This window comes from Neolamprologus brichardi, chromosome 9, assembly GCF_056152115.1.
Source record: "Neolamprologus brichardi isolate AB-2024 chromosome 9, ASM5615211v1, whole genome shotgun sequence".
Classification (NCBI taxonomy): Eukaryota; Metazoa; Chordata; class Actinopteri; order Cichliformes; family Cichlidae; genus Neolamprologus; species Neolamprologus brichardi.
In genome coordinates, this window is record NC_142112.1 from 40,976,383 (window position 1) to 41,002,856 (window position 26,474).

Here is a 26,474-nt window from a genome sequence, read left to right on the forward strand (position 1 = left end):
AGTGTCTCTGCTGTGTGTCGTTGGGACTCTGTTTCCTGTGATGCCTGGTTGTGTAAGCGGGCTTCCTGCCCTCCTGTGATGAAAGCTGGAGTTGTTTGTACAGACCGGGTGGGGGCGGGTGCAGCAGTGTGGAAACACGAAAGGCGTGAAGAACAAGACGTGACAGCTCCGCCTTTAGAGCCATGAAGTTTCAGCAGAAACCGGCACCTCTGGTTCTGTAAGATTCTCTCATCAGCGCCATATTTCCTGTTTCCTCATTTCCTGTGGGTCAACACCTGGTTTACTGTTGCCTGGGTGGATCCGGGGGCATTTCATGGTCGGTGAGGATGAGCAGGAGCTCTGAGGTTGTGGGCTGAAGCTGGAGGCAGAGAAACAATTTTACAGGTTTGGTGATCAAATACAGCTCGGACATCGTCACCTGAGAGCGCTCATGACACACACTTCCTCTTATGTAGTCATGTGACTCCTGTAAATGGACAGGGGAGGAGCACAGATGACCAAGATGAGGAAATCAGGATCTACTTCTCTCTGAGACGGAGGCGCGGCTGGGTTTATCCCACCAGCACGCTGCACGTCGCCTGCTCCTGACCAGGTGAGCTGTTCAGAATCGTTACCATGGTGCTTTTGAATAGTTTTGAACATGTAGATATAACTCTAAAGGCGTTGCATGAATCTCTGTGTACAGCATTTATGTGTGAAGGCTACGCCTCACTGACACATTAACCTCGCACCCCTCAGGATGCAACAAGTCATAACACCTGTGGGCTCCACCCACTGGTCAGGTTAATAACGTGCTGATAAAGACTCCGCCCCTCTAAAAGCAGATAACAGCTGAATAGACCTGAAGTCTCTGCAGCCACGGATGGAGCCATTTGAAGTCTCAGAAACTAAAGGAAGGAGCTTCAGAGCTTCCTTTATTGCCTCCTTTAGCAGAGGAGACACTGAAGTGTCCTTTACAGGAGGACATCTTCATTAATGGTGCAGTGACCTGCTGATGCATCGGCATCAAAGCTCTCTAAAGATGACGAGCTTTGTCAGAGTGACTTCTGTGTGTGCTGCACGCTTCAGGATGTTAGAGACAAACGTCAGTCACAGGAAGTCTGAATAAAGGAGAAGTTACTCTGGACCAGCAGCAGAGACGCACACTTCCCCTCTGAGGTTCTTCTTTATCTGACACACTGATGTGTGGACGATGTAACAGCCTGTGTCTGCAGTCCGCTTTCAGGCTGCCGCAGATGAACGTCTCCAATGTCCATCCTCACATTGTGAAATAGTCCAACTGTCTAAGCTTCTCAGTCTTCATCAGTTCTCCTCCACATCAGGCTGTTTTCTGCCAAAGTCATGGAAAAGCCTTCTGAAATATTCTTATCCTGCCTTTAGGATTCAGAGCAAAGCTACGTGGAATAAAAAGTCCCATAAAACTAACATCGGTACGAAAAGTTTGTTGATTAACATATTTTCTCAAACTAAAATGGGAAGAAACACAAACTCGACTGATGATGACTGACACTGAGTTTGCTTTAGATTTGTGAGTCACAACAGGGCAGAGTCCACATATGAGAGCAGAGCTGATTCAAAGCAAGCAGCTGATGCTGAAAGGCTTTTGTCCTCGAGCAGGTTGTTCCAGAGTTCAGCGCTGATGGCAAAACCTTCAGATTTAAACTCAGGAACAGTCACATCAGACTCTTGAGTTGCCTTGTGTGACATAAATCTTATATTTTATTTGAGGGTTAGATCAAGATGTGCTCATTAAAATCTGAAAGATTAAATTCAGTTTTTATATATTAAATACAAATATCCATCACTTTTCCTGTTGCTGTCCCAATTTAGCTGCAGGACAGATGACCTCGCCTTAGACTGCAGAATACTTTGGTGTACAGAGGAGTTCATGGTCCTCTCAGTGACTGCAAATCATTTTCAATTCAGTTCTACTTATAAAGCCTGAAATAACAAGAGCAACAGTCGCCTCAATGTGCTTTATATTGTAAGGCCAACTCTACAATAATAGATTCAGAGAGAAACCCAATAATCATATGACCCCCTGTGAACAAGCACTTTGGCGACAGTGGGAAGGAAAAACTCCCTTTTAACAGGAAGAAACCTCCAGCAGAACCAGGCTCAGGGAGGGGCGGGGCCATCTGCTGTGATTGGTTGGGTTGAGAGAAGGAAGACAGGATAAAGACATGCTGTGGAAGAGAGACAGAGGTTAATAACAGATATGATTCAATACAGAGAGGTCTGTTAACACATAGTGAGTGAGAAAGGTGACTGGAAAGGAAAAACTCAATGCATCATGGGAATCCCCCGGCAGCCTACGTCTATTGCAGCATAACTAAGGGAGGATTCAGGGTCACCTGGTCCAGCCCTAACTATATGCTTTAGCAAAAAGGAAAGTTTGAAGCCTAATCTTGAAAGTAGAGATAGTGTCTGTCTCCTGAATCCAAACTGGAAGCTGGTTCCACAGAAGAGGGGCCTGAAAACTGAAGGCTCTGCCTCCCATTCTACTTTTAATCCCCAAAAGTTGATTGTGTTCATCTGGACAAAGTGTTTGCAGTCAGCTGAGACAGAAGAAGTCACCTGGATGATGATGAAATGTTTCTCCCACTGAAAACGTCCAGATGAACACAATTAACCTGGGATTTACTTACCTCGATGACTGAGTGTGCATCAAGACACGTCTCTTCGATAACTTCTAAATGCTGATGTTTGATTTATTTCAGTGTTGGGTTGTTTTCTGTTCCTGAGTAAATCGGTTCAGCTTCATAAATGAACCGTTTTATTTAACCCTGGAGAACCAATGGGGTCAGAGCCGACCCCATTGGTTCTCCAGGGTTAATATTGACGTCTTACTTGGAGAGCTGTCAGTATATTTCTGTCATATAACTGTCATATCCCCTGATGTAAAATGTTCTGTTCTTATTTAAACAGCTAACTGAATTTAATCTAACACTAAAAATTCACGAGGAAACATTTTCCCTGGGAACAAAAACAGCATGGTAATACGTGGAGATCCTGAAAAGTGCTCCAACAATGATCGCATTATATTTGAAATATTTGTTCAGTTCTCTTCCAAACCCCAGCAGCTGTGTGCTGTAGGTTTGAGTGTTTACTAAAATAGAAATAAAAGCGTTCTAACGTCTCACCTGTTTGTTTTCAGGCATACATGTGTACTATGTTTATTAAGACAGATTAAGCTTGTGTTTCAGTCATGTAGTGATTGTGTTTAACTGTATGAAGTTTATTAGACATTATGAAACAGACAATACAGAAAAGCCAATTTTGTCAAAGTCACTTAGAAAAACAGATTTAACTACATCATGTGTAATTTCCATTCCAAATATGAATCACAGTTCAGAGGGGGCGGCAGTAAAAACTCCGGAGCTGTGATGTCATCAGTACACCGCCGCTCCAATTGTAGAATGATTGTGCTGCATTCTCGGGAAGCCTGGACTCCCATGTGAACTTATGAAGAATGGACTTGCATACTTGAGAATTAAAAAACGGCCCCGGTTAGATACATTTGGAAGATGGTACATCAAGATTCAGTGTCCCTAAACTCCCTTAAAATGCTGTTAAAGCTTGGAGCTCTTCCAGACTGGGACCTCTGCCAGATGCTCCCAGCGGACACTCGTATGTTTGAATGGGCCAGGCCTTCTCCACCATCTGGTCCATCTCACCCCTAGGTAGCAAGTGAAAACCAAGCTTCACTTGCTGAGTGTACAAGGTGTAGAGCTGCAGATCTTGTGATACGATTACAAATACCTGAACATCAGTTGGGTTCACATCAGGTAGATCGTTCTTCCCAAACACCTTTCAGGGACTCCAAGATGGCTGAGTATTCTGAACTATTGTCTGTGGTACAAAGCAAAACCAACAATGAGGACCCTTAATTGGTCCAGGGAAAAAACTTCCTCATCCTCTGGAGAAACCCAATATCCAAACACAGAGCTGGGGCCATACAAGTATATATAAAAGTATACCCACCCCTGCTCGCTGCCTCTCAACAAGAGAAACTTCAAAGTAGAACAAAGCCTTAATCCAAGAAACTGCTTCTAACATGAGCTGTTTGTTGAGGTGAACCCAAATATTTCTAGCCAGTACTGGTGATTCTACATCAGCCGCAGGTTTTCTCAGTACTATAACTTCACTGCAGTGTGTAAACAGAAGAAACAGGGGTGCTATGATGTGTTGCAATAAGCGATATGAGACCGGCTGATCCTGATTCACTCTGTACCTCATTCTGTCATAGATCAAAGATGGAGTCTGAACCAGACCGGCCAGCTTTATCAGCTCCATCCGCAGGTAGGAGCTCAGTATTTTAGGACTTTCACACAGAAACACACAAAGCTCAAACTGACCAATCGTAGCTCTCATTTCCTTCAAAGAGTGAGGTAGGATGCATGCTTATTATGTATCTTTTTTCCTGTAGAGGATGAGCTCAGCAGGGTACGGTGCAGATTTGTTTGGAGGGTTTCAAAAGAAATCGTCACACAGCTCCTGGAGGCTCTGGTAACGGACCGTGTCCTGAATGATCTGGAGAAAGCATCAATAGTGGAGGGGAACTCGGTCACAGCAGATAAGGCTCGTGACTTGATTGACACAGTAAAGAAAAAAGGAGGAACTGCCTCCAGGATAATGATCAGACATCTTCAGACCATAGATCCGACTCTCTCCTCTGAGCTGCATTTGTCCTTTGAGCCATCTGCGCAGCCAGGTGAGCTCTGTTTGTTGTTATGGTGGTTTTATTGCTCAGTTTACTTCAATTCTGAGAGATTTAACTGTGTGTGTGTTTAACTGTAAATAAAGTTTTTTTTCTGTTAATATATTGAACCCTTTACTTAATATTTTAATTACAAATCCTCTTTTCTCTTCAGAGCTACATTTCTCTGGACATTTCTGTATCTCATTTAAAGTTTGTTGCTTTTTGATTGATCCACGTTTGTTATCTGCAAAGACACTGATATGAAAATTGTGTCTTTGTGGTTGGTGAAAACACATGAACCTCCTCGTGAATGAGCTGAAAAACGTGAAAAACCAGTAGTTACCCAGTAGTTTCCTCGTTTCAGACACTGAAACTGGATTATTTCCATTTGATGGTTAGAGGGTTAATTCCATGTCCCAATCACTAATTTGACCACATGAATTTAAATGAAGTTGTTTTTAGTGACCATAAGTCAGTTTCTTTTACTGTATCTGTTAATTCAGAGTCCCATCCTCAAGGTTCTACTAGGCGCAGGCGCTTTATTGATGACTCTGTCATTTTAAAGTTTTCTTCTCTTTTTAATTTTAAAAGTTCCTCTAACGAGGTTGAGCTTTTAACTAATTATTTTAATGAACACTGTCTTGCCATTCTAAATCAGGTTGCTCCTCTCAAAACCAGTTATTGCTCTGTTAATTCCCGGACACCATGGTTAGATAATCAGACTCGTGGTCTTCGACGCTCCTATCGAAAAGCAGAGCGTCTGTGGAAGTCCACCGGTCTGACTGTCCATCGTGATCACTTCAAAGAACTACTTTACCTATATAATGAATCAGTCAAAGAGGCCAGATCCTCTTACTTCAATAAGCTTATAAATCGTCACAAAAATAATTCAAGAATTCTATTTGATACCATCAACAGTATTGTTTCTCCTCCAACCCAGCATGCTCTGTTGCTTTCTGATGAAGATTGTAATACTTTCCTTAATTACTTTGTAAATAAGGTGATGGACTTGAAATCCAAAATTTCCTCAAATGCCTCCCCTTATGAAGATACCCCTTGCTGTCTTGGATCATTTACCTCCTTTTCTCCAATCACACTAAATGACCTAATTATAGTTTTAGGTAAAATGAAATCCTCATCATGCTCCTTAGATATATTACCTCCCTCTGTCCTGTCTGGGTCTATCACCAGCATTGGTCCCACATTACCATCCATCATCAACAGTTCACTGAGGCAAGGCTGTGTTCCATCTTATTTTAAACATGCTGAGGTAACTCCTCTGTTAAAAAAACAGAATCTTGATCCTACCTCTGCTAGTAATTACCGACCTATTTCAAAATTGCCATTTGTAAGTAAAGTACTTGAAAAAATTGTTGAAAATCAGTTCAGGTCTCTATTATGTAAATTACACATCCTTGACCCTTTTCAGTCTGGCTTTCAAAAGCAGCACTCTACAGAGACCGCTCTCTTAAGAGTCTATAATGATCTGTTAATGGCATCTGACGCAGGGAACTGTTCTGTGATCACTTTGCTTGATCTCAGCGCTGCCTTTGACACCATCGACCACAAAATCCTACTTAACAGGCTCAAGGTTTTGGCTGGTATATCTGGCTCTGCCCTAGACTGGTTTTCTTCCTATTTATCAGACAGGACCTTTTCTGTTAGGACTGATAGGTTCTCCTCTAACACTGCTGCCCTGACCTGTGGTGTCCCACAGGGCTCAGTTTTAGGTCCATTACTATTTTCTTTTTATATGCTTCCTTTAGCTGGTATCATTCAATCTTTTAGCGACCTGTCTTATCATTTTTATGCTGATGACATTCAGCTCCATGTGTCCTTTAAGCCTCATCAGCTGGATAGGCTGTCCACCCTAGTCCAGTGCTTAACCCAGGTTTCTGATTGGCTTTCAAGCAACTACCTCGTTCTAAATACTAACAAGACCGAGACCATGATCATAGCTCCTCCTGAGCTACATTCTAAAATCAGTCAGGTTCTTGCCTCTTTCTGTCCATCTGTCAAGTCAAATATTCGAAATCTCGGTGTAATATTTGACTCTTCTCTGGGCCTTGACTCTCATGTAAAATCTTTGTCTCGCTCCTGTTTCTATCATTTAAGAAACATATCTAAACTACGACATATGGTTTCCTCAGCTGAATTGGAAAAACTCATTCATGCTTTTGTGTCATCACGCTTAGACTACTGTAATTCCCTGTTTACTAGCTTGGATAAATCATCTCTTTCTCGCCTCCAAGCCATACAAAACGCAGCAGCCAGATTACTGACTCGCTCTACCAAGCGTGTTCACATTACTCCTATCTTATATTCTTTACATTGGCTCCCAATAGAGTTTAGAATTCACTTTAAAATTCTTGTTTTAACATACAGAGCACTAAATGGCCAGGCTCCAGATTACTTATCCAAGCTTCTTATAAAATACACTGCTGCTCGTCATCTCCGCTCACAGACTCAGAGTCTCTTAGTTGTTCCCCGTACACGACTGAAGACAAAAGGGGGCGGAGCCTTTCAGTCTGTTGCACCAAGGCTGTGGAACAGTTTGACACTACAATTATGTTTGCTTGACTCTGTGGATTCTTTCAAAAAACAGTTAAAAACTCTTCTGTTCAAACAAGCCTTTTGTTGATCTACATATTTTATATTTTTACATTATTTACATTTGATCTTTTACATTGTATATAATGTTTATTGATTTTACTGTTTATTTTAATATTTGTGTACAGCGCTTTGTGATTGTCTGTCTGCGAAAAGCGCTTAATAAATAAAGTTTACTTACTTACTTACTTACTTACTAATTTTGGTAATCGGGAGTCAGTCCGCCAGGGTCTCCGCTCCTGGACCCTGCCCAGCACACATTGCACCTGACCCCTATGGTGGCTCCTGCAGGTGGTTAGCTCTCAGGAGGATGGGCCCATCTCCCTTTTTTGGGGGGGCCCATCCTCCTGAGACTAAGGCCTGGCCACCAGACGCTCGCCCTCAGGCACCCTCTCAGTGACTGGCTCTGGTGGGGGGGGGCGTAACCCTATCCCGAGCAGGGTGAACTGTTCCCTCGATGTTCTTTTCATAGAGGTGTTGTGAATCGCTCTTTCAATGCCTTGGTGTTCCCCCTAGACAAGCTGGAGGAGGGGAGAGGGAGGTCTGGGCTTCTCTGCTTAGACTGCTCCCCCCACGACCCGGCCCCAGATAAATGGAAGATGGTGGATGGATTGTTAGAGAGTTTACTTTGTGTGGTTTGTGACATAACTAATTTGTTAATGGTAAAAAATTCATTGTCAGGAGAGAGACCTGACTCACCCCGAGAGGAAGGATTTACTCCATCAGACCTTGAAGACCTAAACAAACCGTCACAGTGTCGTATGTGGGAACATGTGCTGAACGACCCCCTTCCTCAGCTTTTACTAGTCTCTCTTTCTAATTGCTAACATGATAGCTGTATCTGGTATGAGTGAATGACAAGGTCTTAAAAGAATAAGCAATCCTGGTTTGGGGCTGTTCAACTCGAGCTGTTTGTTGGCCAGACTGCCAACCTTGCCTTGGTTCCTGTGTCTCTGCTAATAATAAAGGGAAGGCCTGGGGTCCTCGCTTGTCCTGTGCTGATGTGTAAAGGAACAATCATCCTGATTCCCTTATTTAATAGCTTCTACCAAGTGTAAAGTGTAATCTCTATGCTAAGAAAATAGTAAATGCATTAAAAGACCCTAAAACTAAAAAACTCAAAATGTTTGACCATATTTCTTTGTTTGATAATTCACTGCAGCTCTAACCAATGCAGTTATCTGGCTTTGTTGTCTGGACTCCAGCTTTTGAACTGTTGACTGACGTTTTTGTTGGTTCATGAACTTCTAACCTACACTGAGTTTTGTTTGAATGACTCCAGGGATAAGTGTGTCACAGTGATTTGTTTATGAGTTATAATAAATCAGTTTAGCTCAAAGTCATAACTTCATAACCGTAGACTTGGGTTTAAGTCACATTCGCATATAGATGCAGTTGAATAACTTTTTCGTCATACTGTGCAGACCACTCTACAGGCAATGATCTTATTGACAGTTTTTGTTTCATCCAGAGACTCTTCAGGCCTGTCACCTCAAACTCAAGTCAAACCTGAAACAGAAGTTCCAGTGTGTGTTTGAGGGGATCCCTAAAGCAGGAAACCCAACCCTTTTGAATGACATCTACACAGAGCTCTACATCACAGAGGGAGAGACTGCAGAGGTCAATGATGAACACGAGGTCAGACAGATTGAAACAGCATCCAGGAAACCAGACAGACAGACAGAAACAACAATCAGACAAGAAGACATCTTTAAACTCCCACCTGGAAGAAAAGCACCAGTAAGAACAGTTCTGACAATGGGAGTGGCTGGCATTGGGAAAACAGTCCTAACACAGAAGTTCACTCTGGACTGGGCTGAAGACAAAGCCAACCAGGACATCCAGTTCATATTTCCATTCACTTTCAGAGAGCTGAATCTGCTGAAAGAGGAAAAGTTCAGCTTGGTGGAACTTGTTCATCACTTCTTTACTGAAACCAAAGAAGCAGGAATCTACAGCTTTGAAGACTTCCAGGTCGTGTTCATCTTTGATGGTCTGGATGAGTGTCGACCTCCTCTCAACTTCAACAAAACTACAATCCTGACTGACCTTAGAAAGTCCACCTCAGTGGATGTGCTGCTGATAAACCTCATCAGAGGGAAACTGCTTCCCTCTGCTCGCCTCTGGATAACCACACGACCTGCAGCAGCCAATCAGATCCCTCCTGACTGTGTTGGCATGGTGACAGAGGTCAGAGGGTTCACTGACCCACAGAAGGAGGAGTACTTCAGGAAGAGATTCAGAGATGAGGAGCAGGCCAGCAGCATCATCTCCCACATCAAGACATCACGAAGCCTCCACATCATGTGCCACATCCCAGTCTTCTGCTGGATCACTGCTACAGTTCTGGAGTTTGTCATGAAGAACAAAGAGAGCGAAGATCTGCCTAAGACTCTCACAGAGCTCTACATACGCCTTGTGCTATTTCACCTAAAAACAAAGAACATCAAGTGTGATAAAGCCACAGATCCACACTGGAGTCCAGAGAGCAGGAAGATGATCGAGTCTCTGGGAAAACTGGCTTTTGATCAGCTGCAGAAAGGAAACCTGATCTTCTATGAATCAGACCTGACAGAGTGTGGCATCGATATCAGAGCAGCCTCAGTGTACTCAGGAGTGTTCACACAGATCTTTAAAGCTGATGAGTATGACATGTTTTCAGAAACGGTCTACTGCTTTGTCCATCTGAGCATTCAGGAGTTTCTGGCTGCAGTCTACATGTTCCACTGTTTCACCAACAGAAAGACAGAGGTGCTGGAAGAGTTCCTGGGAAAAGACTGGGAACATAAAACAGAGGTGCTGGAGAACTTTGTGGGGAAAGACTGTAAGGATTATCTATTTGATTCTTTATCTGATGTTGATGATGATGATGATGATGATGATGAAGTTTCATCCGAGTGTCTGTTTCTCAAGAGAGTCATGGAGAAATCCCTCCAGAGTAAAAATGGCCACCTGGACCTGTTTGTTCGCTTCCTTCATGGCCTCTGTCTGGAGTCCAACCAGAGACTCTTAGGAGGTCTGCTGGGTCAGACAGAGAGCAGTCCAGAAACCATCCAGAGAGTCATTAAGAGCCTGAAGAAGATGAACAGTGATAAAATCTCTCCTGACAGAAGCATCAACATCTTCCACTGTCTGATGGAGATGAACGACCTCTCAGTACATAAGGAGATCCAAGAGTTCCTCAAATCAGAGAACAGATCAAAGAGACTCTCTGAGATCCAGTGCTCAGCTCTGGCCTTCATGCTGCAGATGTCAGAGGAGGTTCTGGATGAGTTGGACCTAAAGAAGTACAACACATCGGTGGAAGGACAACGCAGATTAATTCCAGCTGTGAGGAACTGCAGAAAGGCTCGGTAAGTGCAGATCTCTGTCTCTATGCACATGTGTGTTCCTGCGTTGTGTCTGACAACGAAAGGTAAAAAGAAAAAAAAAAGAAAAAAGAAAGACTTCCAAGTAAATCCAAGGCCTCCAAGGACTTCCAAAGCTTGGAGGTCCTAAAAGTCAGTGTACCAATAACAGTTTGGGGTTTAGAACACATTTTGTGTAATTATAACAATATGTCATTTATGACCCGGTTACACGCAGTACAAGTCAAGCTGTTAACAAGCTTTAGAGTGTAAAGGCCAACCCCAGGTCCTGAATTGTGTCATAGAAAAACAGTTTCTAAATCAGTCCTCCTCTTATTTTATTACAAAGCCTGGTTGAATTGGTTTGTGTTCACAAGTTTTTCAGAAGGTAGAAGACAATGTTGAATTTCACACAATCATCTGTCCTTATCTCTAAATATTGAATTCTTTTAATAGTGAATTATGGTCAGGTCTGACTGTCGAGTCCTTCATTTCATTTGTGACACTAAATGTTCCACAGACGTTCCACAGACAGAGGTTGGTTTGGATGAGGTGTGGAGATGACCAAACGCAGGACTAAAAGAAAAAACTGAGGAAAATGAGGTTTTTTTTAATTGTCACAAACAGACCAAAATGAGCCAAAGTCCAACTGTAAACAGGGACAGAGCACAAAACAAGACACGTGAGAAAAGTGATTATCAAAGTAAAACAGGAAAAGAAATAAACAGGGAGATGTGAAGCTCAACAGAAACATGATAAGAGTGAGAGGGGAACACTGAAGGTATCACAGAGAAGACAGAGGGGGGCAAAGACGAGAACATCAGGACCACAAGAAAGAACATCAATAAAATTAAAGAAAGAACCAAAAGTTCACAAACTGTTCACTGAGCTGAACTCAGTCAAATATCCTGAGTCACAGTTAAAATGTTTTTCTGATGGAGATGGCCTCAGGAGTCTGTGGAGTTAGACGTGGGGTTAGAGCAAACCGACAGACTGAGGATTCCTGTTTCATGTCAGTCAGATAGGCTGAAGCACTGATGTCCAGAGCACAATGTTCAACAGGAAGTGTCCAGCTGGGTTATTTTGTTGTAATGTTTGTGTCATCACAGGTTAAGGCGGTGTGGACTGTCAGAGTCTCACTTTCAATGTGTGACCTCAGCTCTGAAATCCAACACCTCCAGTCTGATTCAGCTGGACCTGAGTGGAAACATCCTGGATGGCTCAGGACTGAAACTTTTGTGTGCTGGACTGAAGAGTCCAAACTGTAAACTGGATGCTCTGAGGTCAGTTCACTGCCTGCAGCTGTTAGTTACTATTAGACTACAAGGTAGTTTTTTTTTGGTTTTTTTTACATTTAAAATCAGTTTCAACCTTGTGTTCAGTAATATATTTGGTTACTATCTGTGGAGTTAGTTAGTGATGTGATTGGAAGGCACTCAGGATATTTCTCTATCTGGAGCTTGTCGAATCCAACACTTTCAGCCTGGCCATCACAATTCACCACCGTGTTGTTTGTTTGTTTGGTGGTGTCCATCTCAGAGCAGTTTTTGTGCTTGTGTTCTAGTCTGTGCACATGTATGTGTGTGTATGTGTAGGCATCGATTTGTTGTAGTATGACTGGTGACTTTAAGTATTTCTGCATGGATGACTGGAATGAACGAGCCAAAGTCCAGACCGTGACCTATTTGGAATGGTGAGACCGCCATGGTTCTAGGTCTTTGACCTTTTGGGTTTTGGAATCTTCTCCGCTCCTAGTTTGTTTATATCTTAATTTTGACTGTTATTTAATATCTCTAGCTTCTAGTTCTGTAGTTAGACGTAGCTAGACTGTTATTTTCATTTAGTTCCTTATGTTTTTTTTCCTCAGTCATTTGGTATACTGTCAAGTTTCCGTCTCCATCCATCCGCTTTATCTGGGGCCGGGTCGCGGGGGCAGCAGCCTAAGCAGAGAAGCCCAGACCTCCCTCACCCCAGCCACCTCCTCCACCCCATCCGGGGGAACACCAAGGCGTTCCCAGGCCAGCCAAGAGATATAATCTCTCCAGCATGTCCTGAGTCTGCCCCGGGGCCTCCTCCCGGTGGGACATGCCCGGAACACCAAACCCAGGAGGGCCCAGGAGGCATCCTTGTCAGATGTCCAATCCACCTCAGCTGGCTCCTTTCGATGTGGAGGAGCAGCGGCTCTACTCTGAACCCCTCCCGGATGGCTGAACTTCTCACCCTATCTCTAAGGGAGAGGCCAGCCACCCTTCGGAGGAAGCTCGTTTCCGCCGCTTGTATCCGCGATCTCGTTCTTTCGGTCACTACCCACAGCTCGTGGCCATAGGGTGAGGTTAGGGACGTAGATCGACCGGTAAATTGAGAGCTTCGCTTTTACACTCAGCTCCCTCTTCACCACGACGGACCGGTGCAGCGTCTGCATCACTGCAGCCGCCGCACCAATCCGTCTGTCGATCTCCGGCTCCCTTCTCCCATCACTCGCGAACAAGACCCCGAGATACTTGAATATCTCCACTTGGGGCAGGAACTCATCTCCGACCTGAAGTGGGCACTCCACCCTTTTCCAGCTGAGAACCATGGCCTCAGATTTGGGGTGGCTGTAGCTCAGGAGGTAGAGCAGGTCACCTACTGATCGGAAGGTTGGAGGTTCGATCCCAGGCTCCTCCAGTCTGCATGCCAAGTATCCTTGGGCAAGATACTAACCCCAAGTTGCTCTCCGATGCGTCCATCGCAGTATGAATGTGTGTGAATGTAGTTAGAAAAAGCACTAAGTATAGATAAAGTGCTTGTGAGAATGGGTGTGACTGGGTGAATGTGGCATGTTGTATAGAGCGCTTTGAGTACTCCGGGAGAGTAGAAAAGCGCTATATAAGAATCAGTCCATTTACCATTTACCATTTGGAGGTGCTGATCCTCATTCCCTCCAAGTCCACAAAACACATGTAGACTGGTTGGGCAAACTCCCATGCGCCCTCAAGTATCCTTGAGAGGATAAAGAGCTGGTCCAGTGTTCCGCGACCAGGACGAAAACCGGATTGTTCCTCCTGTAACCGAGGTTTGACTAGCGGACGAACTCTCCTTTCCAGCATCCTGGCATAGACTTTCCCAGGGAGGCTGAGGAGTGCGATCCCCCTGTAGTTGGAACACACCCTCCGGTCCCCCTTCTTAAAGATGGGGACCACCACCCCGGTCTGCCAGTCCAGGGGTACTGCCCCTGATCTCCACGCAACATTGTAGAGGCGTGTCAATCAGGAAAGCCCTACAACGTCCAAAGCCTTCAGGAACTCGGGGTGGACCTCATCCACACCAGGGGCTCTGCCACCAAGGAGTTGTTTGACTGCCTCAGTGACCTCGCCCCCGGAAATTGGCGGGTCATTCCCCTCATCCCCAGACTCTGCTTCCTCCTCGGAAGACGTGTCCGTGGGATTAAGGAGGTCCTTGAAGTATTCCTTCCACCGCCTGACAATTTTCTCAGTCGAAGTCAGCAGCACTCCACCAGCACTATACACAATGCAGGTAGAGCACCGCTTTCCCCTCCTGAGACGCCTGACGGTTTGCCAGAGTCTCTTCGAGGCAGTCCAAAAGTCTTTTTCCATGGCCTCTCCCAACTCCTCCCACACCCGAGTTTTTGCTTCAGCCACTGCCCAAGCCGCATTCCACTTGGCCTGTCGATACCTGTTGGCTGCCTCCGGAGTCCCACAGGCTAACCAAGCCCGATAGGACTCCTTTTTCAGCCTGGTGGCTCCCCTCACCTCTGGTGTCCACCATTTGGTTCGATGATTACCACCACGGCAGGCACCAACCACCTTGGGGCCGCAGCTCAATGCAGCTGCTTCGGCAATGGAGACACTGAACATGGTCCACTCGGACTCAATGTCCCCAGTCTCCTTCGGAATGCTATTGAAGCTCTGCCGGAGGTGTGCGTTGAAAATCTCGCGGACTGGGGCCTCTGCCACACCCTCACTACGCATTTAGGTGCACCGGGTCTGTCCAGCGTCCTCCCCCGCCACCTGATCCAACTCACCACCAGGTGGTGATCAGTTGACAGCTCAGCCCCTCTCTTTACCCAAATGTCCAGAACATATGGTCGGAGGTCTGGTGATACGATTACAAAATCGATCATCAACCTGCGGCCTAGAGCGTCCTGGTGCCACGTGCACTTATGGACACTCTTATGTTCGAACAAGGTGTTAGTTATGGCCAAACTGTGATTTGGACAGAAGTCCAATAACAAAACACCACTCGGGTTCAGATCAGGGAGGCCGTTCCTCCCAATCACGCCCCTCCAGGTCTCGCTGTTGTTACCCACGTGAGCATTGAAGTCTCCCAGCAGGACAACAGAGTCTCCAGATGGAGCACCTTCCAGCACCCCACCCAGGGACTCTAAGAAGGCTGGGTACTCTGAACTGCCACTCGGCGCATAAGCGCAGATGACAGTCAGGACCCGTTCCCCGACCCTAAGGTGCAGGGAACAAACCCTCTCATCCACCGGGAAAAACCCCATCGTACCGGCAGCAAGCCAAGGCGATATTAGAATACCCACCCCAGCACGCTGCCTCTCACCAGGGAAAACTCCAGATTGAGTTGCCCCTCTCCAATAGACTGGTTCCAGAGTCCAAGCCATGCGTAGAGGTGAGCCCGACTATATCTAGCCGGTACCTCTCAACCTCACGCACTAACTCAGGCTCTTTCCCCACCAGACAGGTCACATTCCATGTCCCAATTGCCAGTCTTGGCAGCCGGGGATCAGTCCGCCAGGGCCTCCGCTCCTGGCCGCCGTCCGGCACACAATCCACCCGACCCCTATGGCGCCTCCTGCGGGTGGTGGACCTGTGGGAGGATGGGCCCATGGACTAAGGCCCAGCCACCAGACGCTTGCCCTCGGGCACCCTCTCCAGGCCTGGCTCCGGCAGGGCCCCGCTAACCCTATCCCGGGCAGGGTAAACTGTTCCCTCGATGTTTTCTTCATAAGGGTCTTCTGAATCGCTCTGTCTGGTCCCTCACCCAGGACCTATTTGCCATGGGAGACCCTACCAGGGGGCAAAAGCCCCCAGACAACATAGCCCCTGGGATCCCTGGGACACACAAACCCCTCCACCACCATAAGGTAGCGATTCACGGAGTTTCCGTCTCTGTGTTCATTATTTCCCTTTCACGTTACTTCCTCTCTTACTTTGCTTGGCCTCTGTCACCTATGCCTTCCTGTTAGTATCACAGTTTTCACCGACAGTCTACCGGTCAGTAGCACTGATGCTAGTTGTTATCCTGCGACTCCACTGGTATGGTATGGAAGTTTGATTTGGCAAAGAGTCTGGAGTCACATTTTCATGTCTTAAAAATACATTCATTTGGATTTTTGCATACCACATGTTACGTGAACTGTAGATACAAATATCAGAAAAATGTTGAGGTATCTTGAAGACTGCTTGAACCTCCATCCTGTTGGCCTCAGCTGTTTGGAATGATCAAAACTTCCGCCTTCTGAATCTTCTTCATCTCTGGAGACGTTATGAGACACTGAATGATTTTAATCACAAAAGTTAATCTTTTAATTTTATTCAGATTGGAGTTCTGTGGTTTGTCCGAGATCAGCTCTTTGGGCTCAGCTCTGAAATCCAACCCCTCCCATCTGAAACATCTGGACCTGACCGGAAATGAGCTGCAGGACTCAGGAGTGAAGCAGCTGTGCAGTTTTCTGGAGAGTCCACATTGTACACTGGAGTATCTGAGGTCAGACACCATGTGTTAGTTGTGATAAGATGTGAAAGTTGAGGTGTCAGTAAATGCATACACATCCTGGTAATATAGACCAGATCAACATGATCTGTGCAGTGTCTAAGTTGTATGTCTGTGAACATTCTCAGTCATCCAGGTCATTGTAGTCTAAGGAGCTTGGAATGAAAAGCGTCTGGACTTCGTCTAGGTTAGCTGTGTCACGGGCGTTTTCTCAACATGTAGACCAGAAGCTAGAAAAAAGTGAGGTAGACTTTATAAAACAGCTTTCAGTCGCTCGTTTAAGCTCACAGCCAACAGAAAATGGTCATTAAAAAAATTATGTTAATTCAAAGATTCAGCCTTGTGCTTGGCAAGTCATTAGACAGTCAGATCTGCTCCTTTCTCACCACAACCATTTTTCAAAAAACAAGATGGTGACAATGAAAATGCTCAGGTAAACATGAAGGTTAATCATAGCTCTGCTTTCCGGTTGTTTGTTCATGATTAAGAGCATCAGTAGGTGTAAAACTGTCTGAGCTTTAAATCACCATGTTCCACACGTGAAGTCCCGCACCCACTCCTTTTTCAAAGACAAAAACATGACCTACACCAAATCTTTCTTCTTAAAAATGCACAAACAAAATAATTTCAATAAAAAACTGCTGCAGTTAATCTCTTGGTATTCCACAAGTCCAGTATGACCTCCTTCTTTTTAGCTGAGACTCTGATGTTTCTGGCAAAATACATTTATATTTTAAAAGATTTTGATAGGTAGAGTGACTTGGGGGTGTTGATTCATTTAAACTAACATAACCAACTGTAACCAGGTTTCTGTAAGCAGAGTAAATCAGGATGTTGACCAAATATTAAGTCATTGGCTAACAGGAACTTAGAAGAGAAAACATGCTGTTTAATAGTCTTAGTTCTTTCTTTAGTGCTGTTGGTGATACTGTATTGGTTTTTCTTTTTGATTTCATTCTGTTTAAGTCATTTCTTGCTGGTTTTTAGTTAGTTTTTTGTCTGTTTGGGAGCTGACACAGTCTCTAAGGGGATGGGGTTTTGGGGTGTAACAGGAGGAGAGAAGCTGCAGAGAGGCGTGCCTCCTGGTCCCAACTCTGGATAGTCATATTTTGGGTGGTTTAATAATTTCTAGAATAATTTCTGGCCAGATTTCTAGAAATGAGTGCTGCTCCATCCAAAGTGCGATGGATGCCGTCTCTCCGAACAAGACCAGATTTCCTCCAGAAAGTTTCCCAATTATCTATGAAGCCCACATCGTTTTATGGTCACCACTCAGACAGCCAGCAATTTAAGGAGAACATGCGGCTAAACATGTCAACTCCTGGTCTGATTGGGGAGGGGACCAGAGAAAACTACAGAGTCCAAAATTGTTTTGGCAAAGTTACACACCGATTCGATATTGATTTTAGTGACCTCCAATTGATGTAACCAGGTATCATAACTATAATTACAGTCTTACTATATCTACACTTAGCGTTAGCCAGCAGTAGTCATCTCTGGACCCTGGAATCAGCTGTGGTTGCTGGTGTATCTACCTTCATATTTCTAACAGCAGAATGCAGAATGTTCTTACTGGCTTCTGTTCACCCCATGGCTGGCTTTTTCCCCTGAACAATGTAAAAAACATTTTTGTCTGATCAGCAGTGCAAAATATATAACATATTGACTTAACAGTCATGTGTAAAAAGAAAGTATAGAGATTATTAGGATATCAAATACCAAACTACTAGTTTTCTTAACACAAACAAAAAAATGTTTTATTTGTTTGTTCAAGTTTCTTTAGGAATTTTGGCCTGAGCTGTTTGGAGTTTCCATTTCCTTTTTTCTTTTTCAGTTTAGAAGACTGTACATTGTCAGAAATCAGCTGTCTGGTCTCAGCACTGAAGTCCAACCCCTCCCATTTAAAACATCTGGACCTGAGCCGCAACAAGCTGCACGATTCAGGAGTGAATGCGGTGTGTGGTTTTCTGGAGAATCCACAATGTGGACTTAAAACTTTGGGGTCAGTCACCATGTTCTAGTTGTGAGAATCTGGATCTAATTCTGTTTTCTCCTTCTCTGGTTCAGTCAACTAGCTGATGCAGAGTAATGCTGTGTTACATATTTAAAAGCTACATAGAGAAAAAATCTTCTATTGGGTAATTCACTTTGAGACTTGATTTACATGTCCAGTTTCTCCTTATATTTGTCTTCAGTTCAAATTCAAAGCAGAAATAAAACTGCTGTGATTTCCATTGATTAAGCTTTTGAATCAATGGCTGTCCGAATTATTTGGACAGCCTTCGTCGCGTCCCTGTGACGTCATTGTTTCCAAATATGGAATCGAAGCATCCTTCCCTTGAATTCGGACACGGCTAACCCTCAAATTCGTGGAAAAGTAGGACGCATTTGTCGCCACATTTTGAGTACTCTTTGAATTTGGGCAGCAGTCGTCGCGTCGCTGTGATGTCATTGCCTGAAAATACGTACTTCGAGGCATCCTTCCCCTGAATTCGGACACAGCTAGGGAATGACTGAAAACACACGGACTGAGTACACACAGGAGGGTGGAATTTTCTTTATCTCTGATGAAGTTGTGAAATTATTTTATGCACAAAATTGAAAAGAAAACTCCATCTTTTATTCTTTATTCAGATTTGATTACTGTGGTTTGTCAGACATCAGCTCTTTGGTCTCAGCACTGAAGTCCAAACCCAGTCACCTGAGAGAGCTGGACCTCAGTAACAACAACCTGCAGGATTCAGGAGTGACGCAGCTGTGTGGTTTTCTGGAGAGTCCAGGATGTAAACTTGAAACTCTGAGGTCAGTCACCATGTTTTAGTTGTGCCGAGATGAATATGATGTGAAAGTTGTACTGACACTAAGCTACAGACATAAGGCTGATATTATACTGATCCACACTGAGGATCTTCATGGTAAAGTCTGTTTTCTTCCTCTCTGGTTTAGTCCAATGACTGTAGCAGAACAATGTTCACATTTCAGACCTTCAACAAAGAAGAAAAATCTATACAGTTGATTTTCACCTTCAGTTTCTCCTCATGATTTGATTTGATTTGATTTGATTTTCTTTTCTTTTCTTTGTATCCATTAACATCTGAGTCACTGTAATATTTTTATATATAAAATTATGAATTTAAGGGTCACCACATTTTTTCACTTTGTGTGTGAACAGGAGTCATGAGGTCTTATTTACTGTAGACCCCATCACTCCTGTTCATAATTTGATAGTTTAAAAAATAGACAGCCAACCCTGTCAGAGGCATTGTGGGGTCACATTAATTATTATTATTATACTATTGTGTTTTTGCAAAAATTAAAATGCCCCTCATTTCTTCATGTTCTTATCTGCGAGACATTGCATGAGTTATAAATTTAGTCCTCACATGGAAGTTTGAGCCCACTTTGTTTCTCACTCTCTGCTGAAAACATAAAGACAGATGGTCTTCTCTGTAAGTGTTTCCTACTGCACAGTAATTTGGTTTTGTGTTGTAGGGATGACGCCTCTGTTAAATGGTAGCATACCAGTAGTTTAGCTTGTTTTTAATAGCATGAATATAATCCATTGTTTCAACCTTGTTTGGTTTTAATTTACATTTTTAGGGTTTTTTAAAAGCATCCATTTATATTTTTAAAATGGAACAGGAATTGGGAATTGGGGGAAAAAAGTATTTTCTATAACTTTATTGAAGTTTCCTGAAGACTGTATGAAGCTGTTGTTTGAAGTTTGTTAAATAAACTTACATCTTTCATTCTTTATACAGATTGTTGAGCTGTGGTTTGTCAAAGATCAGCTGTAATTATCTGGCTGCAGCTCTGAAGTCCAACCCTTCCCATCTGAGAGAGCTGGACCTGTGCTACAATGACCTGCAGAATCCAGATCTGTCTGAGCTGGTTGATCTTCAGGAGAGTCTAGACTACAGACTGGAAACTCTGGAGTACGTAAACTGTTGGAGTGAGTGGGTGGTGCTGTCAGCAGTATTGTTCTAAACACAGTCAGTATGAAACAAAGATCCAGTGTTTCTTGTAAAGTTGGAGGCTTCTCACTGAAGCCTTATAAAAAGTAATCATTCATCAAACTGTAAGAGCATCAAATCTAATCTCATACTGTTTGTTCTCTCATTTCATGCCTTAACAGCTGATCAGTTTTAACGTTGTCACAGTATGACTTAAGACTGTGACAAGTGACAAGACTGCAAATCACTGGCTCTTATTACAGAGAACCATCCTTACATTTAGTAACCATGTGGTCGTCATACAGACCACCCACATAGCAGACACAACTGGCCCGGATTTGGTGTCAAGCTGGCACTTCTGACTGACTGATGTCATGGCAGGGTGTATGTCAACCAGATGTGGGCCAGGTCTGGCAATGATGGCAGTATTTATGTTCCTATTTTCCTATTTTAGTTAGAAAACCCAAATGCCATGTTGCAATACTATACTGCTATGGTAGCCAACATTTCAAATGCAGTCTTGACAGGTTTGTGAGTGTACACTTTATCCAAAACCTAGTAAGGGTTTACGCATGTTTACCACTGGGTGGCTGTGGCTAGTAAGTAATCCGGGAGAGTAGAAAAGCGCTATATAAGAATCAGTCCATTCACTTTCTGAACAGAGTTTTGTCATGTCAGCACAGGACCACCAGTGTATCTGCAACTGGCCTTGTGCTGGCCTATATCTGGGCCACCTTTGGCAAACCAGATCTGGGCCACCAAAGGGACGTCATTCTTTGCGGTATGTGAGCCATGTGTAAGCACATTGCGTGGGCCAGATCTGGGCCATACCAATTTTGCTATGTGGGCAGAAGCTCTGCTGAAGTCTACGAATCATGTTTATGTCTGTGTCCTTCTGTCAGTAATGTTCAGTGACAGCCTCCATGTTGATCAAACAATTCAATTTTCTATTCAATTTTATTTATATAGCGCCAAATCACAACAACAGTCGCCTCAAGGCGCTTTATATTGTACAGTAGATCCTACAATAATAGATACAGAGAAAAACCCAACAATCATATGACCCCCTATGAGCAAGCACTTTGGCCACAGTGGGAAGGAAAAACTCCCTTTTAACATGAAGAAACCTCCGGCAGAACCAGGCCCAGGGAGGGGCGGGGCCATCTAAGTAAGGTTTATTTATAAAGCACTTTTTGTAGACAGGCATTCACAAAGCGCTGAGGTTAAAATAAAGAAAACATTAAGTAATAAAATAGATAATATAAACAATGTAAATACAAAATAATTCAAAAGTGTTGATTAACGGAAGGCCTGTTTAAATAATAAAGTTTTTAACTGCTTTTTAAAGGATTCCACAGAGTCAACCACACGAAATTGTGGTGGTAGACTGTTCCAAAGCCTTGGTGCCACAGACTGAAAGGCTCTGTCCCCTTTCGTCTTCAGTCATGTACGGGAAACAACCAACAAACTCTGAGCCTGTGAGCAAAGACAACGAGCAACAGTGTATTTTATAAGAAGCTTGGATAAATAATCTGGGGCCTGGCCATTTAGTGCTCTGTATGTTAAAACAAGAATTTTAAAACGAATTCTAAAATCTATTGGGACCCAATGTAAAGAATATAAAATGTGAGCATGCTTGCTAGAACGAGTTATTAATAAATCATTATAGACCCTTAAGAGAGTGGTCTCAGTGGAGTGCTGCTTTTGAAAGCCAGACTGAAAAGGGTCAGCAATCTGTAATCTGCATAGTAAGGACCTGAACTGACTTTCTACAATTTTTTCCAGTAATTTGCTTAAAAATGGCAATTTTGAAATAGGCCGGTAATTACTAGTAGAGGTAGGATCTAGATTCTGTTTTTTCAATAGAGGAGTTACCTCAGCATGTTTAAAATAAGATGGAACACAGCCTTGCCTCAGTGAACTGTTGATGATGGATAGCAATGTGGGACCAATGCTGGTGAGAGTCCCAGACAGGACAGAGGGAGGTAATATATCTAAAGAGCATGATGAGGATTTAATTTTACCTATCACTGTAATTAAGTCATTAAGTGTGATTGGAGAAAAGGAATTAAATGACCCAAAACACCAAGGGGCATCTTCATAAGGGGAGGCACTTGAGGAGATTTTGGATCTCAGGTCCGTCACCTTATTTACAAAGTGATGGAGAAAAGTATTACAATCTTCATCAGAAAGTAACACAGCATGCCGAGTTGGAGGAGAAACAATACTGTTGATGGTATCATCAACATTTTTTTCTTTCTTTGGCTCTCAGAGGAAGCGGATGCACTTTTTCTCCTCTCCCTTATCTTTCCTGCTAGTTCTTATGTCCTTGTCTAGTCTCGTGTCTTTTTTGTATTACTTTCCCTGGAACACCCTCTCACAGTCTGTGTCTAAAACCTAAAAGAGAATTATGGATTTGATCAACTGGTCTCTGAATGCTATTGACACCCTTTAACAAGAAGTCTGGGCTCAGGAGAACCCGAGTGCCCTGGAGGGACTTTCCCTGTCGGATACACGATGGACTGATGGCAGAAATGGAGGGTCGTGTGCCTGGCGAGATTGTCAATCGAGGACGCTGAAGATATGGACCTATTCGGAACCATGATAACAGGGTTCTTGCTGATCGGAGCTCGCTTGGCCCTGGCTTATCGGAGAATTAAGACAGCGGAAACCGGCTGTTCAAACCCCCACAAGGCTGACCGCTGGGATTGGAATGACAGGTGCGACTTCTCAGGAAGGGCTCACTGAAGGCAGCATGGTTAAGAGCTTGGAGGCGCTTACGACTGCAGTGAATGCTCAGAATAACACCTTTGAGCATATATATGTTGGATTACATCAGGAAAGAATCAACTCAGAACAACATCTCTGAGCGGAAGCTGGATTACATCTCGGATCAGTTGGCTGCGGTTGTGAGGTCTCAGAATCTGCTATGTGAGCAAAAGAGTGACAAGACCACAGAATCGACGGCTAATAACATCACGGAGAAACTCGCAGCTATTAACGGGAGATTGAGAGACCAGTGTCGGAGTGTTAAAAACAGCTTGAAATTCTCATGAGTTGTTTGCAAAAGAAAAATTACCATCATAATCCGGATACCCCTTCGGCGCCAGCTGTGGGCTCAAGGCTGGAGCTGAACAAAAACTCCCTGATAACGACTGTGTTTATTCTGTTCCTTCCCATTCCATGCAAGGCACCTGGGTTGGCTGGAAGACTGTTTACTTAGCCTGGCAGGGCGAAGGACACTGTCTCAGCTGAACTCTGGACACACACACATACATATACTGATACTGATAAGCACTCACCGACGCATCACCCTCCCCACCCCGGATCCAACGCCACCTCCAACGCTTACCTCCCCTCTGATGTGGACATCGGGTCAGTTGGAGGCGCAGTCGAAAGATTGCAGCAGTCCCAGATCAGATGTACACACTGGAACTCTTTCCCATGTTGCTGTCTGTGTTTATTGTGCTATGGTGTGTTGATATCTGTGCATTCCTGTATTATCCTTTTGTGTTTCACATTTCGATGTTTTTTTTCCTCGCTACCTAGCCTGACCTGTCTCCCCAATGTGATGTTTGTGTATTGTATGTACGGTCAGCAAGGTCTGTCATCTCGGTTGTGGGCAAAAGACCTAAAACTGACAAATAAAGGCTATCTCATCATCTCATCTCATCAAACAGAATTCTTGAGTTATTCTTATGACGATTTATAAGATTATTGAAATAAGAGGATCTAGCCTATTTCATGGATTCGTTATATAAGTGAAGAAGATCTATGAAGTGCTCACGATAGACAACCAGGCCGGTGGACTTCCAGAGATGCTCTGCTTTTCGTCAGGAGCGTCGAAGACCACGAGACTGATTATTTAACCAGGGTGTGCGGGAACTAATAGAGCAATGCCTAGTTTTAAAAGGAGCAACCTGATTGAGAATGGCAAGACAGTGTTCATTAAAAGAGTGAGTATAGTGCTCAGCATTGTCAAAAGAAGTCTTAGGATCAAAAAGGGAAGAAAATTTAGATATAACAGAGCCATCAATAAAGCGCCTGCACCTAATAAAACCTTGGGGAAGAGACACATTAAAAGAGACTGACTTATGGTTGCTAAAAACAACGTCATTTAAATTCAAGTGGTCGAGGGAAATGCCATAAGTGAAGACCAAGTCCAGAGTGTGCCCAGCAGTGTGAGGAGGGCCTGATACATGCTGAACAAAATTAAAAGAGTCCATGATGCTCAGGAACCTCTTAGTGGTACTATTTGATGAGTCTTCTGCATGAATGTTGAAGTCTCTAACAATGATAACCTTTCCCAGTTTATTAGTGGAAGTTAAAAAAATTCTTGCCAGAAAAGATGCAGCAGACCCAGGTGGACAAATTAAGATACTGTCCATGGACTGATCACTTGCAATTTTTATCATGATCATCTCAAAAGAATTCTAACAGCTTAAAGAGCTTTTTAACAGCTTTTTAAAAATTACAGCTGTTCCACCTCCTTGTGGAGGAGGACAGGTGAAGGGACAGGTGAATAGGCCATGCTGCTAGCGAGTTGGCTACGAGCTAAACTAAGCAAGCGAAACAGTAGAGACACAGTGAGTGAGTACTTCGGCTATAAATTAGGGAGTGAGTACACAGAGAGTGTGCTTCGGATTGAGCACATGAAGATTATACTATGAAAACAGAAGGTATCTGAAGCGAACACCAAATGACAGCGCCACCAAGAGCTTGATGGGACTGACTGACAGCTGATGAAGAGTCTCTGGAAATACTCATTTATCTCCTCTGCTCTTCTTTCTTCTCTTGCAGGTGGGGGTATCCATAGACTGGCTGACTGAGAGAAGATGAGCTGTGTCCTGGTGATCCAGAGGTTGAAACAGCAGCAGCTTGTGTTTAGAGCCCTGTTATAGTGATGTGTCCTGACATGGACCCTGTCTCTCACCACAGCTCCAGCCCCAAACAATGAACTAGTGAAGCAGAAGAAAAGTTCAGAATAAAAATGTAAATAAACATTATTCTTAAATTTAACATGAATCAAGTTGTGATCTTTTAAATCTGAGGTCACGAGTGTACCTGTGGAAACAGGGAACCCCTGTGGAAAGCCATAACATTGTCTCTGATGGGGTCCACATGCTTTGGCTCTCGGAGGAGGCGGACGCACTTTTTCTCCTCTCCCTTATGTTCCCTGCTTATGTTCTTGTCTAGTCTCGTGTTTTTTTGTATTACTTTCCCTGGAACACTCTCTCACAGTCTGTTTCTAAAACCTAAAGAGAATTATGGATTTGATCAACTGGTCTCTGAATGCTATTGACACCCTTTTCTCAATGTGAAGTCTGGCTCGGGAGAGCCCGAGTGCCCTGCAGGGACTTTCCCTGCCGGATACACGATGGACGGGTGGCAGAAATGGAGGGTCGTGTGCCTGGCGGGACTGTCGATCGAGGACGCTGAAGATATCTACCTATTCGGAACCATGATAACAGGGTTCTTGCTGTAGAGCTGGCTTGGCCCTGGCTTATCGGAGAACATACAGAAGAAGGCCATTTTTAAGCAGTTTAACCAAATTTCACAATTTCTAAAGTTCTGGGTTACAAAACTCCCATAACCTTTAAGAATTGACCATTACTTTATTTGCCTCCGGTCATTGCACTTCATCTCATCTATGTTTTTAAAAGGCTAATCCAGAGGCAATACCCCAGCATCAACAGGTTCAGTGCTGCAGGATTAACGGAAGGCTCTGATCTCCTCATGGAGGTCCCCGACTTCTCTGATCAGCTCTGTTACCATGATTATAAGTTTTTGGAAGGCTGCATCCGTTGAAAAGAACAATAACACAAAGAATACTGGCTTGTGATAAACTGGATAAGCATTGTGATGAGAAAAAAAACTATATCCATACGTGATGGCTTCACATTTTGCATTCGGGTTTAAGTAGTTCAATCTGTTAAAACTGTTTACAATTTGGCCTTTTACATATAAATGAAATCCTATGAAAGATGTCAAAGTACAGAATTTTAGAACTTGCCTCAGACTCTGGAATCTAAAAAAGCAAAATATGATGATATTCAGCAGCATAAATTAGTGTTTTGAAGTTAAGATTACAATGAAATTGTGATGCAGCTCATTGTTTCAAAGCAT

At 43.7% G+C, this 26,474-nt stretch overlaps 1 protein-coding gene across 1 annotated transcript; it reads left to right on the forward strand.

Annotated features, from left to right (window-relative positions):
- The first annotated feature begins 458 nt into the window (after nucleotides 1–458).
- LOC102775795 (NACHT, LRR and PYD domains-containing protein 12-like) lies at nucleotides 459–25,314 on the forward strand. Its single transcript, XM_035915460.2, has 10 exons — nucleotides 459–592; nucleotides 4,250–4,302; nucleotides 4,430–4,714; nucleotides 8,784–10,665; nucleotides 11,769–11,942; nucleotides 16,222–16,389; nucleotides 18,230–18,397; nucleotides 19,030–19,197; nucleotides 20,157–20,330; nucleotides 25,149–25,314. The coding sequence occupies exons 2-10, from the start codon at nucleotides 4,257–4,259 to the stop codon at nucleotides 25,162–25,164; spliced, it is 3,081 nt and encodes a 1,026-aa protein (XP_035771353.2). The 5' UTR covers nucleotides 459–592; nucleotides 4,250–4,256; the 3' UTR covers nucleotides 25,165–25,314.
- The last annotated feature ends 1,160 nt before the right edge of the window (nucleotides 25,315–26,474 follow it).